This window comes from Orcinus orca, chromosome X (assembly GCF_937001465.1).
Source record: "Orcinus orca chromosome X, mOrcOrc1.1, whole genome shotgun sequence".
Classification (NCBI taxonomy): Eukaryota; Metazoa; Chordata; class Mammalia; order Artiodactyla; family Delphinidae; genus Orcinus; species Orcinus orca.
In genome coordinates, this window is record NC_064580.1 from 45586546 (window position 1) to 45607738 (window position 21193).

Genomic DNA, 21193 nt, shown 5'->3' on the forward strand with positions numbered 1-21193 from the left:
TCTGTAAAATGCTACCCTTATTTAAGGTTTGTACTGAAAACTGTAGTACTTACTATACAAAATGATATAGAAAAAGGAATTGGAATAATTCCGCCTCAACTCACACCTGAATACCAGAGTGCATCTGGTACCTGATATACAAAAGATGCACATATGTTGGCTAAACAGATAGTATCTAGAATGATCCCCAGATTGGAAGGTAGATATTTTTTGTATAAATGTCACAACAAAAGATTAATTAATTTGACAACTATTCAGTGATCCCCACCATATTTTAGGCATTGGCTTGGATTCTGGCTCTGGCAATGACCAAGGAAGCATGGTCTCACATTCTGTTGAGGAAGGCAATCATATGATCAATAAAGGTCACATGATCATTAGCTGGACTAGATAGTCTTTGCAGGTACAGTGTACTGACATGAAAATAAAAGGCACAGGAGAAGATAAGAAAGTGAAATTGACTGGAGATGACAGGTCATGGAAGAGGGAGGAACACCAGTAGAGCAGGCTCTCTCTGTGTGGAAGTGATCACTTGATTTTCACAGTTCTACTGTCTTTTTGGTTCATGTCTTCAATTTTGTCAATTTAAGATCAAATGATATGTAAGCCTTTTACCTATAAAACAAAACATAACAGTTTTAGCTGTAATTAGCTGGTTTTTATTCATCCAACCAGACATCCGTTCAGCAGATATTTTTGAGGGGCTGTTTAGCATCAATAATACTTGTTTGGGAAGCCTTCAGTGTCATATCCAATGCAGTCCCACTGTGAGGCCAGATCTGAGGCTGAGGGAGTAACAGAAGGTCCTAATTATGTTATGAACCTACTATATCTGGGACACACTGATTCTTGATGGTTCTGAAAAAGGAAAAGAATGATAGGTACAAGCCCTCCCTGAGTGAAGAAAATTAAGGTTAGAGAAATATCCTGAGTTCATGCATTTCTTATAGGTTATTTTCAACAAATAAATATTTTGTAAATTAGTTTTTATTCTTTATTAAGCACATAGCTTGTGGTATCACCATTAATTCAATAAATAATTATTTCTGGATACCAGGCCCCAGGGCACTTTCCTGAGTTCTGGGGATACAAAACATTCAGGCTCCATTCAAGTTATCAAAATTCTCACAGTCCAATGGGAGGATGGTTATACAGAAATGTAATTTCCAGAAATGTGTAGAAGGCTCTGGCAAGGTTAAGAACAAGGGGCTCTGGGAATACAGAGGAAAGACCCTAAATCGCAGCTGGAGGGGTGGGTGAACAGGATCAGGATAGGTACTTCTCAGAGGAAGGATTATGTACTAGATACCATTATTAACCCCAATTTACATATGAGGAGACCAAGGGTCTGGTTATATTTGCTCAGAGTCACACAGTAATCCCAAGGTATGGCCAGTTTTCAGACCCAAGTCTGTGTGATCTCAGTGCCCTCTGCAGTTTACATTACCCTTGTTTTATTTATTTATTTATTTGTTTGTTTGTTTATTTATTTAAACTTAACAGCCATTCTTTATTTTTCTAAAAGACCTTAGAAAACAAGAACTAGAAGGACATTTTAAAAATGCCACATAGACGATAGTAAATTTCTCTGGTACATTACCCTTGTTTTAAAATGTAGATTTTATTATTATTCACGTATGGTTAGGCCAACAGACCAAGAGAGGATTGCCATTGAAAAGACAGTTTGTTACTCACAATTCCCTAGAAAAGGGGGCATGCCATGACAGGCAGGGCCACGGGGAAGCACCATGGTTAGTCAGCAGGCAGGGAGAGGGGGCTGGGGGAGGGCAACATGGGCAAGAGCCTTTATTGTGGTTTTTGCTGGAAGAAATGGTCAGGGCAGGGTAAGCAGGTTTAGGATTGGCAAGTTTGAATAATTTTAGTGGGCTCTGGGGCATAGGGACTCCACCTACTTGTCTGGTACCTGGCTCTTGGGTAATTAGGGCAGGAGAATAGTGACCTAAGTGTGAGAACACCCATGAGAGCCTGATAAAGAATGTAGTTCGGGTGTGGGCTTCTATTGGCTGATTTGCATTTGGAAGGAGTATTATCTCTAGGAATGAGCTAACCCTGGGAGGGGTAGTCCCTTCCAGTGTCAGCAAGGCCACAAGATGGCAAAGCATTGGAATAAAAAATATGCTTAATACAACCCTGCAGTCACTGTTATGACAATGTCATCTGTTTTTTTTTTCTTTTTTTTTTCTGAGTTTAATGTTTGGGAGTTTTATTAGCGTTTATATTGACTTATACATTAAAATTCAACACAAAAGGAGAGATCAAAACCATGTGACATATAGAAACACATATCAGACTACCACATAACCCTACTCTCTAAAATCTATGTGTCATGTCTTAATACTGGGCATTTAACAAGTGTGATACAAATCTGAAATAAGCAAATAATAAGTTTCCATTATAGGCATTATTCACTTCTCTAGATTTTGCAATCTTGTAAAGCTTCTTTTATACCAAATGTTTTGCTTTTTTTTTATATGTTCACGGTACTGGCAAATCTTTCCACAGTGTGCTTACCACCACACCATGTTAAACACATATTATAAAGTGGATGTAATTGTAAGCCCACAGATTTAAGTGATAATTCTCTGCCTTGTTTTTACTCCACATTTAATCAACATAATTATTTTTTGATTTCAGACCAACACCCTAAAGTTGAATGTCATCTGTTTTAACTCACAGCCACCACTACATTTCCTGGGACTCTACTTGCCCAGAATTTTTGTTTTAAAAATCCTATAAAATACAGTATTAGGACTGGCTACATAATTTGTGGGGCCTAGTACAAAATGAAGATGCTGGGTACCTTGCTCAAAAAATCATTAAGAATTTTAAGACAATGGTAGCTCATCATTAAACTAATCAGAGGCCTTAGCAACTGCACATGTCACATGCCACGAAACCAGCCCTGTACAGCATAGTAGTCAATCAGCAGGCAACTTCCAGGGAAAAGACTACAGAAGGTCTTTCTGGTATTTCCTGGTTCCTCATCACAATAGAACCCTGGGGTAAAAGCTCAGCTTAGCTGTGAATGATGCAGTTCTCTGACATAGGCCTTTCCCCTTCCCTTTCCCAGTTCACAGCTGTTTCAGGGGATTGGACACTTCTTAGATGCAGGGACACAAAGGAAGACTACATCTTTTCATAATACTAGAGAGGGTGCAAAAATTTCCAAGAAGAGCTCAGTAATGTCACTTTCTAAGTAGCTTGCTCCTGATTCTAGGTAGATTAATCTTCCCTGTACAATAAATTATAATCTCTTGCTATGATCATTTTCACATGTGCCTTTGAGATAATGTTGGCTGAGCTGGAATTTTTCACTTTCCATTTGAAGTTTGTGTGAATAGAGTGATTTTACACAATACAAAACAACACCTTTCTTCGTATTAAACAGCAGCATATTAATGTGTCCGAACTATCGCGTTTCCTTCCTATAATATCTTATTAATCAGTAACCACTGTTCCTGAATTTCATTATCCATAAAACTGAGCTCAGTATGAACACCTATTCCCTAAGACTGTTTTGTGAATTAGAAGAGTTAGTATATGTACAAATATTAAAATTTGTACAGGACTTAGCACAGATAAACATACTATGATTGTTATCTGTTATATCTACATGTCATGCAATGTGTAAAGATAACTTGCAGGCAATAATGTAAATCCCAGGTGTATTCTATTCATCCACGAATTAAGAAGGCAAAAAATTCCTGGAGGAAAATACCCTTCTCATAAGTACTTACATAAATACTTCAAGTGCAAATTTGTTAAATTCCTAGAGTTTGTACTTTGGAAGCTAAACACTTTGCTTTTTACATTTTTATGCAGTGGCTTCTGGTGTTGGCAAAAATGTTGCTCAATAGCTTGTAGAAATATGTACATATTATAAAGTAAGTACAATAATGAGTTGTCCTTTCTATTTTTGAAATAGCTAATTTGATTTTAAAGTATTATTGCTTGACGGGACTTCCCTGGTGTTCCAGTGGTTAAGACTTCACCTTTCAATGCAGGGGTACAGGTTTGATCCCTGGTCAGGGAGCTAAGATCCCACGTGTCGTGTGGCCAAAAAATAAAACAGAAGCAATATTGTAACAAATTCAATAAAGACTTTTAAAAAAATGGCCCACATGAAAAAAAATCTTAAAAGAAATTAAAGGATTATTGCTTGAGAAAGATCTGTAAAATGTTAAGAATCTAGCTGCTGGAGTTAGAAATATCTGGGTATATGATCATAATCCTAATCAGAATAAGAGCCATCTTTACTGGGCACTCACTATGTGCCAGATGCTGTCGGAAGCACTTAACACACACCATCCATTTTAGTCCTTGCAACAATCTAGGAGGCATGCACTCTTATTGTGCTTCATTAACAAATGAGGAAATTTAGGATCCCAGGTTCCTTAACTTGTGTAGGAACACATAGTGAGTCAACAGAAAATCAGAATTTAAACTAGGAATTCTGATTCTAGAGCCAAGCACAACTAGCAATGATATACCAAGAGTCAGAAAGTTTCTCTGAGCCTCAATTTCCACATCTGTAAAATGGTAATAAATATAGGCCCTCTGACCTGAGGTTGTGAGACTTCCTGAATTAAAATTGTCTACTTTGAATTCTAGTTTTGATCATCAGTAGAATAATTAAAGAATTAGTATGTTGGAGGAGCTTCAAGATGGCGGAAGAGTAAGACATGGAGATCACCTTCCTCCCCACAAATACATCAGAAATACATCTACATGTGGAACAACTCCTAAAGAACACCTACTGAATGCTGGCAGAAGACCTCAGACCTCCCAAAAGGCAAGAAACTCCCCCACGTACCTGGGTAGGGCAAAAGAAAAAAAAACAGAGACAAAAGAATAGGGACGGGACCTGCACCTCTGGGAGGGAGCTGTGAAGGAGAAAAGGTTTCCACACACTGGGAAGCCCCTTCGCGGGCGGAGACTGCAGGTGGCGGAGGGGGGAAGCTTCGGAGCCACCAAGGAGAGCACACCAACAGGGGTGTGGAGGGCAAAGCAGAGAGATTTCCGCACAGAGGATTGGTGCCGACCAGCACTCACCAACTCAAGAGGCTTGTCTGCTCACCCGCCGGGACGGGTGGGCACTGGGAGCTGAGGCTCGGGCTTCAAAGGTCGGATCCCAGTGAGAGGACTGGGGTTGGTTGCGTGAACACAGCCTGAATGGGGCTGTGCACCACAGCTAGCCGGGAGGGAGTCCGGGGAAAAGTCTGGAGCTGCCGAAGAGACAAGAGACTTTTTCTTGCCTCTTTGTTTCCGGGTATGCAAGGAGAGGGGATTAAGAGCTCCACTTAAAGGAGCTCCAGAGACGTGCGCAAGCCGCGGCTATCAGCACGGACCCCAGAGACGGGCATGAGATGCTAAGGCTGCGGCTGCTGCTGCTGCCACCAAGAAGCCTGCAAGCACAGGTCACTACCCACACCTCCCCTCCCGGGAGCCTGTGCAGCCTTCCACTGCCAGGGTCCCGTGATCCAGGGACAACTTCCCTGGTAGAACGCACGGCGCACCTCAGCCTGCTGCAACATCACGCTGGCCTCTGCTGCCACAGGCTCGCCCCACATCCGTACCCCTCCCTCCCCACGGCCTGAGTGAGCCAGAGCCCCCAGATCAGCTGCTCCTTTAACCCCGTCCTGTCTGAGCAAAGAACTGACGCCCTCAGGTGACCTACACACAGAAGCGGGTCCAAATCCAAAGCTGAAACCCAGGAGCTGTGCGAACAAAGAAGAGAAAGGGAAATTTCTCCCAGCAGCCTCAGGAGCAGCGGATTAAAGCTCCACACTCAACTTGATGTACCCTGTATCTGTAGAATACCTGAATAGACAACGAATCATCCCAAATTGAGGAGGTGGACTTTGGGAGCAACGAGATATATATATATTTTTTTTTTCCCACTTTTTCTCTTTTTGTGAGTGTGTATGTGTATGATTCTGTGTGTGATTTTGTCAGTATAGCTTTGCTTTTACCATTTGTTCTAGGGTTCTGTCTGTACATTTTTCTTTTAATTAAAAAAAATTTTTTTTTGCAGCTTCCCTGGTGGTGCAGTGGTTGAGAGTCCGCCTGCCAATGCAGGGAACAGGGGTTCATGCCCCAGTCTGGGAAGATCCCACCCGCCACAGAGTGGCCGGGCCCGTGAGCCATGGCCGCTGAGCCTGCGCTTCCGGAGCCTGTGCTCCACAACCAGAGACGCCACAACAGTGAGAGGCCCGTGTACTGCAAAAAAAAAAAAAATGTTATTTTCTTAATAATTATTTTTTGTTTTGATAACTATTTTATTTTATTTTATCTTCTTATGTCTTTCTTTCTTTTTTATCTCCCTTTTATTCTGAGCTGTGGGGAGGACAGGCTCTTGCTGCTCCAGCCGGTGTCAGGGCTGTGCCACTGAAGTGGGAGAGCCAACTTCAGGACACTGGTCCACAAGAGATCTCCCAACTCCACGTAATATCAAACGGCGAAAATTTCCCAGAGATCTCCATCTGTGGAGAGGCCCAGCTCTACTCAACGACCAGCAAGCTACAGTGCTGGACACCCGATACCAAACAATTAGCAAGACAGGAACTCAACCCCATCCATTAGCACAGACGCTGCCTAAAATCATAAGGCCACAGACACCCCAAAACACACCAGCAGATGTGGACCTGCCCACCAGGACAACAAGATCCAGCCTCATCCACCAGAACACAGGCACTAGTCCCCTCCACCAGGAACCCTACACAACCCACTGAACCAACCTTAGACACTGGGGACAGACACAAAAACAAATGGGAATTACGAACCTGCAGCCTGCAAAAAGGAGACACCAAACACAGTAAGTTAAACAAAATGAGAAGACAGAGACACACACAGCAGATGAAGGAACAAGGCAAAAACCTACCAGACCTAAAAAATTTAGAGTAAATAGGCAGTCTACCTGAAAAAGAATTCAGAATAATGATAGTAAAGATGATCCAAAATCTTGGAAATACAATGGAGAACATACAATAAACGTTCAACAAGGACCTAGAGGAAATAAAGTGCAAACAAACAGGGATGAACAATACAATAAATGAAATTAAAAATTCTCTACAAGGGATCAATAGCAGAATACCTGAGGCAAAAGAATGGATAAGTGACCTGGAAGATAAAATACTAGAAATAATTACTGCAGAGCAGAATACAGAATGAAAAGAATGGAGGACAGTCTCAGAGACCTCTGGTACAATATTAAATGCACCAACATTCGAATTATACGGGTCCCAGAAGAAGAAGAGAAAAAGAAAGGGACTGAGAAAATATTTGAAGAGATTATAGTTGAAAACTTCCCTAATATGGGAAAGGAATTAGTTAATCAAGTCCATGAATCACAGAGTCCCATACAGGATAAATCCAAGGAGAAACACACCAAGACACATATTAATCAAACTATCAAAAATTAATACAAAGAAAAAATATTAAAAGCAGCAAGGGAAAAACAACAAATAACACATAAGGGAATCCCCATAAGGTTATCAGCTGACCTTTCAGCAGAAACTCTGCAAGCCAGAAGGGAGGGGCAGGACATATTTAAAGTGATGAAGGAGAAAAACCTACAACCAAAATTATTCTACCCAGCAAGGATCTCATTCACATTTGACAGAGAAATTAAAAGCTTTACAGACAAGCAAAAGCTAAGAGAATTCAGCACCACCAAACCAGCTTTACAACAAATGCTAAAGGAGCTTCTCTAGGCAGGAAACACAAGAGAAGGAAAACACCTACAATAATAAACCCAAAACAATTAACAAAATGGTAATAGGAACATACATATAGATAATAACCTTAAATGTAAATGGATTAAATGCTCCAACCAAAAGACATAGATTGGCTGAATGGATACAAAACCAACACCCGTATATATGCTCTCTACAGGAGACCCACTTCAGTCCTAGGGACACATTCATTGAAAGTGAGGGGATTGAAAAAGATATTCCATGCAAATGGAAATCAAAAGATAGGTGGAGGAGCAATTCTCATATCAGACAAAATAGACTTTAAAACAAAGACTATTACAAGAGACAAAGAAGGACACTACATAATGATCAAGGGATCAGTGCACCCAACAGCAGACCACTTCAATACATAAGGCAAATACTGACAGCCATAAAAGGGGAAGTCGACAGTAACACAATCATAGTAGGGGACTTTAACACCCCACTTTCACCAATGGACAGATCATCCAAAATGAAAATAAATAAGGAAACACAAGCTTTAAATGATACATTAAACAAGATGGACTTAACTGATATTTATAGGACATTCCATCCAAAAAGAACAGAATACACATTCTTCTCAAGTGCCCATGGAACATTCTCCAGGATAGATCATATCTTGGGTCACAAATCGACCCTTGGTAAATTTAAGAAAACTGAAATCCTATCAAGTATCATTTCTGAAAACAATGGTATGAGACTATATATCAATTACAGGAAAAAATCTGTAAAAACCACAAACACATGGAGGCTAAACAGTACACTACTTAATAACCAAGAGATCACTGAAGAAGTCAAAGAGGAAAGCAAAAAATACCTAGAAACAAATGACAATGAGAACACGATGAACCAAAACCTATGGGATGCAGCAAAAGCAGTTCTAAGAGGGAAGTTTATAGCAACACAATCCTACCTTAAGAAAAAAGAAACATCTCAAAAAACAACCTAAACTTGCACCTAAAGCAATTAGAGAAAAAAGAACAAAAGAAACCTAAAGTTGGCAGCAGGAAAGAAATCATAAACATCAAATCAGAAATAAATGAAAAAGAAATGAAGGAAACGATAGCAAACATCAATAAAACTAAAAGCTGTTTCTTTGGAAGATAAACAAAATTGATAAACCATTAGCCAGACTCATGAAGAAAAAAAGGGAGAAAATTCAAATCAATAGAATTAGAAGTGAAAGAGGAGAAGTAACAACTGACAATGCAGAAATACAAAGGATCATGAGAGATTACTACAGGCAACTATATGCCAATAAAATGGACAACCTGGAAGAAATGGACAAATTCTTAGAAAAGCACAACCTTCTGAACCTGAACCAGGAAGAAATAGAAAATGTAAACAGGCCAAACACAAGCACTGAAATTGAGATCATGATTAAAAATCTTCCAACAAACCAAAGCCCAGGACCAGATGGCTTCACAGGCAAATTCTATCAAATGTTTAGAGATGAGCGAACACCTATCCTTCTCAAACTCTTCCAAAATATAGCAGAGGGAGGAACACTCCCAAACTCATTCTACGAGGCCACCATCACCCTGATACCAAAACCAGACAAAGATGTCACAAACAAAACTACAGGCCAATATCACTGATGAGCATAGATGCAAAAATCCTCAACAAAATACTAGCAAACAGAATCCAACAGCACATTAAAAGGATCATACACTATGATCGAGTGGGCTTTATCCCAGGAATGCAAGGCTTCTTCAATATATGCAAATCAATCAATGTGGTGCACCATATTAACAAACTGAAGGAGAAAAACCATATGATCCTCTCAATAGATGTAGAGAAAGCTTCTGACAAAATTCAACACCTGTTCATGATAAAAACCCTGCAGAAAGTAGGCATAGACGGAACTTTCCTCAACATAATAAAGGCCATATATGACAAACCCACAGCCAACATCGTCCTCAATGGTGAAAAACTGAAAGCATTTCCACTAAGATCAGGAAAAAGACAAGGTTGCCCACTCTCACCACTCTTATTCAACATAGTTTTGGAAGTTTTAGCCACAGCAATCAGAGAAGAAAAGGAAATAAAAGGAATCCAAATCGGAAAAGAAGAAGTAAAGCTGTCACTGTTTGCAGATGACATGATACTATACATAGAGAATCCTAAAGATGCTACCAGAAAACTACTAGAGCTAATCAATGAATGTGGTAAAGTAGGAGGATACAAAATTAATGCACAGAAATCTCTGACAGTCCTATCCACTAATGATGAAAAATCTGAAATTGAAATCAAGGAAACACTCCCATTTACCATTGCAACAAAAAGCATAAAATATCTAGGAATAAACCTATCTAAGGAGACAAAATACCTGCATGCAGAAAATTATAAGACACTGATGAAAGAAATTAAAGATGATACAAATAGATGGAGAGATATACAATGTTGTTGGATTGGAAGAATCAACATTGTGAAAATGACTCTCTTACCCAAAGCAATCTACAGATTCAATGCAATCCCTATCAAATTACCACTGGCATTTTTCACAGAACTTGAACAAAAAATTTCACAATTTGTATGGAAACACAAAAGACCCCGAATAGCCAAAGGGATCTTGAGAAAGAAACACGGAGCTGGAGGAATCAGGCTCTGTGACTTCAGATTATACTACACAGCTACAGTAATCAAGAGAATATGGTACTGGCACAGAAACAGAAATATAGATCAATGGAAAAGGATAGAAAGCCCAGAGATAAACCCACGCACCTATGGTCACCTTATCTTTGATAAAGGTGTCAAGAATACAGAGTGGAGAAAAGACAGCCTCTTCAATAAGTGGTGCTGGGAAAACTGGACAGCTACCTGTAAAGGAATGAAATTAGAACACTCCCTAACACCATACACAAAAATAAGCTCAAAATGGATTAAAAACCTAAATGTAAGGCCAGGCACTATAAAACTCTTAGAGGAAAACATAGGCAGAACACTCTATGACCTAAATCACAGGAAGATCCTTTTTGACCCACCTCCTAGAGAAAAGGAAAGAAAAACAAAAATAAACAAATGGGACCTAATGAAACTTCAAAGCTTTTGCACAGCAAAGGAAACCATAAACAAGACAAAAAGAGAACCCTCAGAATGGGAGAAAATATTTGCAAATGAAGCAATTGCCAAAGGATTAATCTCCAAAATTTACAAGCAGCTCATGCAGCTCAATAACAAAAAAACAAACAACCCAATCCAAAAATGGGCAGAAGACCTAAATAGACATTTCTCCAAAGAAGATATACAGATTGCCAACAAACACAAGAAAGAATGCTCAACATCATTAATCATTAGAGAAATGCAAATGAAAACTCCAATGAGAAATCATCTCACACCAGTCAGAATGTTCATCATCAAAATATCTAGAAACAATAAATGCTGGAGAGGGTGTGGAGAAAAGGGAACACTCTTGCACTGCTGGTGGGAATGTAAATTGATACAGCCACTATGGAGAACAGTATGGAGGTTCCTTCAAAAACTAAAAATAGAACTACCATACGACACAACAGTCCCACTACTGGGCATATACCCTGAAAAAACCATAATTCAAAAAGAGTCATGTACCAAAATGTTCATTGCAGCTCTATTTACAATAGCTAGGACATAGAAGCAACCTAAGTGTCCATGAACAGATGAATGGATAAAGAAGATGTGGCACAAATATACAATGGAATATTACTCAGCTATAAAAAGAAATGTAATTGAGTTACATTTAGTGAGGTGGATGGACCTAGAGACTGTCATACAGAGTGAAGTAAGCGAGAAAGAAAAATCTAATACCGTATGCTAACACATATATATGGAATGTTGAAAAAAAAGGTCATGAAGAACCTTGGGGCAAGATGAGAATAAAGACGCAGACCCACTAGAGAATGGACTTGAGGATATGGGGAGGGGGAAGGGGAAGCTGGGACAGAGTGAGAGAGTGGCATAGACATTATACACACTACTAAACGTAAAATAGATAGCTAGTGGGAAGCAGCCGCATAGCACAGGGAGATCACCTCTGTCCTTTATGACCACCTAGAGGGGTGGGATGAGAAGTGTGGGAGGGAGGGAGAGGGAAGAGGGAAGTGATATGGGGATATATGTATATGTATAACTGTTTCACTTTGTTATAAAGCAGAAACTAACACACCACATAAAGCAATTATACTCCAATAAAGATGTTAAAAAAAAGAAGAATTAGTATGTTGGTGGAGGTCATCAAGAGGACGTGATCAACTGCTGACTCTCAAGCTGGACCTGGGCAATCAGAGGCTCCTCATCCTCTCTCCAGTCCTTGGAATGTACCTTCAGTCCACCATTCTCAAAGCTGGAGCCGTTTTCAAGGTCACAGCCTTGAGACAGTAATGTGATGTTGAGACCATCTGGTTGGTATATGTGACCGAACCCCATTAAGGCCTCTATGTATACTTTTAAGATTCTGGGAAGCAGGTATGGAGATCTACTGTTTTGCAGCTGCCCAAGACAAGCCTCAAATGTAAGTCCCTTGTGGGGAATTCCCTGGCGGTCCAGTAATTCGAATTCTGTGCTTTCACTGCCAAGGGTCTGGGTTCAGTCCCTGGTTGGGGAACTAAGATCCCACAAGGCACATGGTGTGGCCAAATAAATACTTAAATGTGAAAGGCCAATATTTTTTGAAAAAAAAGTAAGTTCTTTGCTTACTAAAGTGCCACCTACCTACCTGGAGCGGTCTGTCTCTTTCTTCCATCTCTCCTTGCCCTTCATGTACAGGGGCCAGTTTGTAAGCCAACAGAGTAACATGACAAAGTAAAAGTTTTTAAAATGTGTTCTCAAAAATAATTCCTTTAGTTCTAATGATTTTTAGTAGCATGCCCAATAGGTTTTTGTTCCAATTCCTGAATTTAATTCTTTTTTCCATTTTAGTACAGATGATGAATCCCACTGTGTTCCTTCAGAGCTACCAAAGGGTTGACTGGGTGGAACATTTTTCAAGGAGTAAGGACACTTGGTGGTAGAGATTCTGGGAAGATGGTGGCGTCAGTGGCTATATAGCTTTTTGATCTCTCCAAACACATAAAAACAGAGCAACTAGAGAGCAAAAGCAAAATGCATGAATAATATTTTCAACAAATCTAGATTATAAGATGTCCCCTCAGCCTCCAAAATTGAAGTGGATGAGGACAAACCACTAAAAGTTGCATTACTTACATGGTACTGGTGTCTGCGCAGGAAGAAAAAGAAGTAACAGCACAGCATTTTACTAAGTTGATAATAGGAGAACCACAAACTAGCCAGCTCACTGGAAAGAGAAACTGAAACTGGCAGGGTTTCTGCCCTTTTCAATACCAGGTAAGTGCAAGGAGCCCAGCTGAAAAGGCACTAAAGGGGCTTAAAGCATCATAGCCCCTGCGAACTCTGAAAACTGACACTTCAGGGCTCCATTCTAGGACAGGAGCCCAGCATATGAGAAACCTCTGGAACTGGAATCATGATTCAGTAGGAAATGAATAAGAGAGACTAAGGAAATGAGAAGGTCTAAAACTGTGCTGTATACACACGTCCACACTTGTAGCTATTGAGTACTTGAAATGTGGCTGAGATACGCTGCAGGTGTAAATTACACACCAGCTTTTGAAAACTTAGTAGGAAAAATTTTAAATATCTCATAAATTATTTAGTGAAATAAGTCAGAAAGAGAAAGACAAATACCATGTGATATCACTTATACATGGAATCTAAAATATGACACAAATGAATTTATTTATGAAACAGAAACAGACTCAGACATAGAAAACAAACTTATGGTTACCAAAGGGGAAAGGGGGTAGGGAAGTGATAAACTGGGAGTTTGGGATTAGCCGATACAAACTACTATGTATAAAATACATAGACAAGGTCCTACTGTACAGCACAGGGAACTATATTCAATATACTGTAATAAACCATAATGGGAAAGAATATGAAAAATAGTGTGTATATATATGCATGGCTGAATCGCTTTGCTGTACACGAGAAGCTAACACAGCATTGTATATCAACTATACTTCAATAAAAAATATTTTTTATCTAAAAAATAAATATCTCAATAATTTTTATATTGATTACATGTTGAAATAATATTTTGGATAGATGAAATTAAATAAATTATTAAATGTGTTTCTTTAGGCATTTTTAAATGTGACTACTAGAAAACGGTATTACATGTGTGGCTAGCATTATATTTCTACTGGACAGAACTCCATATTACTGAAGTTTGAGACACCTTTTAGACATCTCAAGTGGAAAGGTCAATTAGATAACTGGATATACGTGACTGGAGTACAAGGGAATAGATGGGAGTGGATATACAATATTTTGATTCACCAGCCTAAAACAATACTCAGAGATGTGAGACTAGATGGAATCACCTAGGAAGTAAATGTGTATAGGAAAAAAAAAAGGGCAAAAAAGGCAAAAAAACAGAGGCCTTGGCCAATCCAACACTTAGAGGTGTGGAAAATGAGAAAGGTCTAGGAGAATGTGGGGTGGACATAAAGAGAACAGTCTTTAAAGATTAAAGAAGAACATATATAAAGGAAAAGGGAAGGATTAACTGTGTCAAATGCTGCCAAAAGGTGAAATGCTGCCAAAAGGTGAATTAAGATGAAATCTAGGGCTTCCCTGGTGGCGCAGTGGTTAAGAATCCTCCTGCCAATGCAGGGGACACAGGTTCGAGCCCTGGTCCGGGAAGATCCCACATGCCGAGGAGCAACAAAGCCCGTGCGCCACAACTACTGAGCCTGCACTCTAGAGCCAGCGAGCCACAACTACTGAAGTCCCACGTGCCTAGAGCCCATGCTCCGCAACGAGAGGCCACTGCAATGAGAAGCCCGTGCACTGCAATGAAGAGTAGCCCCCGCTCGTCGCATCTGGAGTGAGCCCGTGTGCAGCAATGAAGATCCAACACAGCCAAAAATAAATAAACAAATAAAATAAATAAAATTTTTTTAAAATGCTTCATGATGTTGGGTTTGGCAATGATTTTTAGGATTTGACACTAAAAACACAAGCAACAAAAGTGAAAATAGATAAATCAGATTACATCAAAATGAAAACTTTCTGCATCAAAGGACACAGTTTAAATAGAGTGAAAAGGCAACCTATGGGAGAAAATATTTGCCAATCATATATCTGAAAAGAGGCTAACTTCCAGAACATATAAAGAACCCCTACAACTCAATAACAACAAGAAAACTGATTTTAAAAATGGGCAAAGGACTTGAATAGACATTTCTCCAAAGAAGATATACACATGGCCAACAAGCATACGAAAAGATGCTCAACACCACTAATCATTAAGGAAATGCAAATCAAAACCACAGTGAGATATCACCCCACATTTATTAGGATGGCTGCTATCCAAAAACAAAACAGGGACTTCCTTGGTGGTCCAGTGGTTAAGAATCTGCCTCCCAATGCAGGGGAAGTGGGTTCGATCTGTGGTCGGGGAACTAAGATCCCCCAGGCCACAGGGCAATTAAGCCCGAGCACCACAACTGGAGAGCCCAAGCGCCATAACTAGAGAGAAGCCTGTGTGCCGCAACTAAGACCGACAAAGCCAAATCAATAAATATTAAAAAAAAAAGAGTAGTCAAACCCATAGAAAGAGAAAGTGGAATGTTGATTGCCAGGGACTTCAGGAGGAGAGGAATGGGGAGTTATGGTCTGATGGGACAGAGTTTCAGTTGGAGAAGATGAAAAAATTCTGGAGATGGAATGTGGTGATGGTTGCATAACAGTGAATGCCATAAAACCGTACACTTACAAATGGTAATTTTGTTATATGTATCTTATCACAATTAACGAAAAAAATTTAAAGTGTACAGGGAATTCCCTTGTGGGCCAGTGGTTAGGACTGCCAAGGGCCCAGGTGCAATCCCTGGTCAGGGAACTAAGATCCCACGTGTTGCACAGCCCCCCCCCCAAAAAAAAAAAAAAAGATGAAATCTAGGAATTGTCCACTGGATTTTGCAGAATGAAGGTCTGCTATGTGATGACAATTGACACTTTCATGGGGAGGGTCCAGAGAAGGAAGAAATGCTTATGGTCAATAGCAGCTATGTAAATTTTAGTATGGTGGGCTTGAGTTAAGGACACTGGATTGAGGTCCACTCCCAAACAGATCAAATGCCCAAGAGATGCACTAAAACATTAATGTGCAGTAGAGTGGTGGCATCTCTGATTCAGCCCACTGAATGCTAGCTCACTGCAGGAAGGACCAAACCTAGGACCTGAACTATTGCTTCCCTCAACATCTGAGATATTGATGTTGTTGTATGGTCAGAGCCACTTCCAGGGACAAGATGTGGCTTCCTAAATATATTGATATATCCCTTAGTGTCTCTAACTCTCTGAGGCTGGGCTACAGAGCTAACTATACATCCAGGGCAGTCGCTAACATTTGCAGTATGTCTGGCACAAAAGTACAAATGAAGGCCCTTGGTCCATGTCCTTGATCTCTTCCCATTGCCAGCTATGTCCTACACCAAGAGATCGCTCACACCTAACCCAGAGAACACTTCAGCCTACATCTCCAAGCTTTGTCTACCCTTTGATTCTACAGTGGCCACTTGGCCACCTTTTGGGCCCGAGTTTGCATACCATAGGCCCAGACCTCCCTTCCTCAGGAAGGACCCTGAAAGTAAGGCCTTACAGGACCTAGAAGCAGCCTCGGGAAATAAGGAAACCTAAACGTTTTACACAAATGTTGTAGGGTGTTGGGACCTGGTGAGAACATCCCATTGTCCTTGTGGTCAATGTCCCTAGCTTTGTGGTCTGAATACAGCACGAAGAGGGCCTGCGTGGGAACCTTTATAATGTGGGGCCCAGGAAGAGGGTTCTTCTTGGCCAGTACTATGCCAGTACCAGCCACATACCAGAAAAGCAAGGAGAAAAAAATATGGGAAAGTAGGGAGGAGTTTCCTTTTACTGGTTTGGTTTAAATTTTTTTCACTCTATTCTTTTAATGTGGTCTCCTACCATGTTTCTACAACTAAACTTCTTAAAAAAACAGCTGAGTTGAGTTTCATCATAGAACCAGCAATATGGTCATGGTGGAAAATGTAGAACATAGAAGACCATACCACCAGTTATTCCAAAGATGAGATATATGCCCTGATCACAGGGTGACACGGTGTATGTCCATCCAGTTGTCTCCAAATATGTCTATATGTGCACACACACACACACACATACATACTCACCCTCGCATATCTGCTCACACTCAGTCACAATAATTTTTTAAATGGGATTATCCATTAACACAATTTTCACTAAATATATGACCATTTTTACATACTCATTAACCTTGAATCACTCTCCCATACCTTCCCCTCCCCTCTAGAGCCCCACAGACCTCAGGAACCCCTGTTCCCAACATAAATTTTTTTCTCCCCTAGAAACTGAGACCTTCCCCCTTCTGCTCCTGACTCCTGCTGTTCTCCCCCTTCCTGATCCTGAGTCTTCCTTCTAGCACCCCCTACTCCCATCTGAGGAGGAAGTATTCTCCCTATCCATACAGGGTCATGCCCTGCCTCTTTCTTCAACCTGGATATCTCCATCGCCCCTCCTTTTCTCTAGCCACCTTGAGTTAAACCCTGCCCCCTTTTCTTGTCCACAGTTGCAAATCACCTATGTAAAGAGCATATATAATATATAAATGGAATTTTCCTGGACAGAACTCCATGTTAGACAGTGGAAATAAATGATTGCTAGGATAATATTTTATTCCCCCTCCCTTCCAATGAGTAAGCTAGTATGCCAACAACTTTCTTAAGTTCTCTAAATAAGACACAGGATTAACTGTTTTTTGGACAATAAAAAATGCTACAATTTTTAAATGAAACCAACATTTTAATTTGTTCACACACAAAGTTAATTAGGGAAAGGCAACTTGGAAAAGGGAAATCTCAGAGGCCAAGGCAGGCCCTTTTGGGGGATAAGGGGGTACTGGAATCAAGTGCCAACAGCAGATAAGTGCTAGGTAGTGCCATTATGGGGAAGGGAGGCTTCAAAACTGCCTCTTCAAACAACAACTTCAAAACTGCTCATGATGTTGCTTAATAGCTAGAGCACTTGGAAACCTCACAGTTAACTGGCAGAGCAGGCAGCCCATTCAGGACAGTGGGTGGATGTTGATTTCTTTTGCAGGCCTTATGAGTATGCTCATGGAGGATCACAACATAGGAGATGTAGGAGAGGGAGGCATGCTCCCTACTTCAGCCGGCTCTCCTGAAAAGAGAGGGCTCGGGACATCACACTCGGGCAGAAAGATGCGCCTAAGGCTAGCGGGGCTAGGAGTAGAGATGGACCTCAGGCCAGTAAACCAGTTGGAACTCGTGCCAGAAGAATTAGTGGAGGAGGAGGAGGGACTCTGGTCCAGAGACCAAAGAACAGAGTTGGAGGAGGAGGAGGAGGAGGAGGAGGAGGGGGAGGAGGAGGAGGGGGAGGGGGAGGAGGGGGAGGGGGAGGAGGGGGAGGAGGAGGAAGAGGAGGAGGAGGAGGAGGAAGAGGAGGAGGAGGAGGAGGAAGAAGAGGAGGAGGAGGAGGAGGAGGAGGAGGAGGAGGAGAAACCCTCACCATATGACTCAGGAGGTGTCGGTGACGGTGAGGAGGCACGCATACGAACTGCATGCCAAACCTGCTGGGTAGCAAGGTTTGGGACCTCAAAATCAGAAGAGCTTGAGCTTCCCTCGAAGGCTAGCCTTAAGTCGAACGCAGGGGATGAAGGCAGAGAAGGGCTCCTGCTAGCGGCTGATCTTCGCTGGGTGGCGCGGCTCCAGAGGACAAAGCCTGGAGTCGTGCGGCTGCGGAGAACAGGGCCTGGCAGGCTGGAGTGGTTGTCGATGGCAGTGCCTGGCCCAGATGCACGGCGGCGGGAAGCAGGGCCTGGCGCAGAAGCACGGCGGCGGCGACGAGCAGGGCCTGGTGCGCTGGAGTCGTTGTTGATGGCAGCACCTATCCCAGATGCACGGCGGCGGGAAGCAGGGCCTGGCACTGAAGCGCGGCGGCGGCCGTGAGCAGGGCCTGGCGGGCTGGAGTGGTTGTTGACGGCAGCGCCTGGCCCAGATGCACGGCGGCGGGAAGCAGGGCCTGGCGCAGAAGCACGGCGGCGGCGACGAGCAGGGCCTGGTGGGCTGGAGTCGTTGTTGACGGCAGCGCCTGGCCCAGATGCACGACGGCGGGAAGGAGGGCCTGGCGCAGAAGCACAGCGGCGGCGGTGAGCAGGGCCTGGAGGGCTGGAGTCGTTGTTGACAGCAGCGCCTGGCCCAGATGCACGGCGGCCGGAAGCAGGGCCTGGCGTAGAAGCACGGTGGCGGCGACGAGCAGGGCCTGGCGGGCTGGAGTGGTTGTTGACAGCAGCACCTGACCCAGATGCACGGCGGCGGGAAGCAGGGCCTGGCGCAGAAGCACGGCGGCGGCGGCGACGAGCAGGGCCTGGTGAGCTGGAGTCGTTGTTGATGGCAGCACCTGTCCCAGATGCACGGCGGCGGGAAGCAGGGCCTGGCACTGAAGCACCGTGGCGGCGATGAGCAGGGCCTGGAGGGCTGGAGTGGCTGTTGACGGCAGCGCCTGGCCCAGATGCACGGTGGCAGGAAGCAGGGCCTGGCGCAGAAGCACGGCGGCGGCGACGAACAGGGCCTGGTGAGCTGGAGTCGTTGTTGATGGCAGCGCCTGTCCCAGATGCACGGCGGCGGGAAGCAGGGCCTGGCGCGGAAGCACGGCGGTGGCGATGAGCAGGGCCTGGTGCTGATGCTTGGCGCCAGAGAGCAGCGCCCTGCCCGGATAGACGGCAGCAAGCTGTGCCTGGTTCGGGTGCAAGGTGGTGGTGGTGAGTAGGGCTCTGCTCAGCTGCACGGCTACGAATAGCAGCGCTGGACCCGGATGCGTGGCTACGGAGAGCAGGGCCTAGCCTGGTTGCCTGACTGCGGAGAACGGGACCCGACGGGGTGGTGCGGCCCCGGCGAGCAAGGCGTTGCACCGATGCACGGCTGCGGAGAGCAGGGCCAGACTGGGTGGCGCGGCGGCGGAGGGCTGGACCTGGTCTGACTGCTTGACTGCGGAGAGCAGGGCCTGGTGCTTTAGCCTGGCTTTGGAGGACAGGATCTGGCTGTGATGCGTGGCTCCACAGAGAAACCTGAAAATGGCCGCCGCTGCTGGGCTCAGACCTTGGAGAAGATGGCGGCGAAGACGCCGACCACGGGGACACCTCATCTCCGGAAAACAGACAGCGCCGTGGAAGCTTCAGAGACCCGGAAGCCTCCTCGCGGCTGGGCCGCTTCCTCCCACGTCCATTCCCTGGGCTCGTGGTCTGGGTCGGACGCTGGCCAGCGCCCCAAGCGGCTTGCGAGACGGCGGCCCCACTGAGCACAGGCATTGTCTGGACGCCTGGGCCCCTCCTGGGCACCACACAGCTCAGCTCCGCGTGGGGACTCCTGCCGCCATGGAGGTCGGGGCACCCCCCTTCCTGCACACTGTCCATGGAGGGGGGCCCCGGGTCCTCCCCAGTGAGCGAAATGCCGCCAGCAGCAGCCACCTCGCAGGATGAGGAACCTGCTGTGTCACCGCCTGGGGCGCCGCCACCTGACGGAGATGGGTTGCTCGAGACTGTGGGGACCAAGGCACCGGGATCAGGGTTTTCAGTCCCACGGGTGTCGTCAGGGGCAGAGGCGACCTTCTTCTTCCGCCCTGCGGGCATCTCACCCTGCTGTGGCTTCTGCTTCTTCTCACAGCACGACAGGGTGGCCACAAGGCCAGGTTCTCACTCAGAAACAGGAGAGCGCGGCGGCCGAGGCTACCTCAGAGAAGCTCCGGGCGCCAAGAGGGAGGAAGATGGGCGGGCCCTGTGGAGTCTTCACTTCTGATTGGTGGGCTGGATGTCACGTGACCTTCGTCTCCCAGGGAGGGGGCCAACTTGGCTCCACCTAGCGCCAAACAGGAGGGTGTGCTCCACATGTCAGGAGTTTGGTCCGCCCCACCCTGCTCAGCAGGCTGGGTCAATGCTGGGAATTCCCCATCCTTACCCTAGGAGTGTGTGCGTCTCGAAAGACGGGTTGAGGGCCACAAGCCTGTCTATATAAATGATTCAGGTCACGCCGAATCAGCTTAGCTTATAGCACCACTCTGGTGGTTCAACCCTTAGCCAGGTGTCCCTCCTGGAATATAATCAGGACACTGCACCCGTAACTGTGACCCTGGAGGGGACGGTCCTGGAACTGCTCCGGGCATCTGGATGACCCCACAGGAAGGTTTGCTTGGAGAGCGGCCTGAAAGCGAGCAAACGGATGGGTCCTACAAGGGGGTCTTGGCTCAGGATGTTCAGTATGCTGCCACATATGCGGGACGGGGGGGAAGTTAATTCTTCAGCAAGATGCTTCCCCCTGCCCTGCTCCCTGAACACAGACAGGTTGCCTGGGATTAAGGGTGATGCT

The 21193-nt window shown here is 44.1% G+C and overlaps 1 protein-coding gene across 1 annotated transcript; it reads right to left on the bottom strand.

Moving 5' to 3' along the window:
- Nucleotides 1-17601: 17601 nt before the first annotated feature.
- Nucleotides 17602-20840, bottom strand: EZHIP (EZH inhibitory protein). The gene has a single exon (XM_049704671.1). It carries the CDS (start codon nucleotides 20458-20460, stop codon nucleotides 17938-17940), a length of 2523 nt encoding a protein of 840 aa, XP_049560628.1. The 5' UTR covers nucleotides 20461-20840; the 3' UTR covers nucleotides 17602-17937.
- Nucleotides 20841-21193: the final 353 nt, after the last annotated feature.

Coding starts and splice junctions, on each gene's coding strand:
- EZHIP (XM_049704671.1), bottom strand. CDS start 20,460: ATGCCCGCAGGGCGGAAGAAGAAGGTCGCCTCTGCCCCTGACGACACC.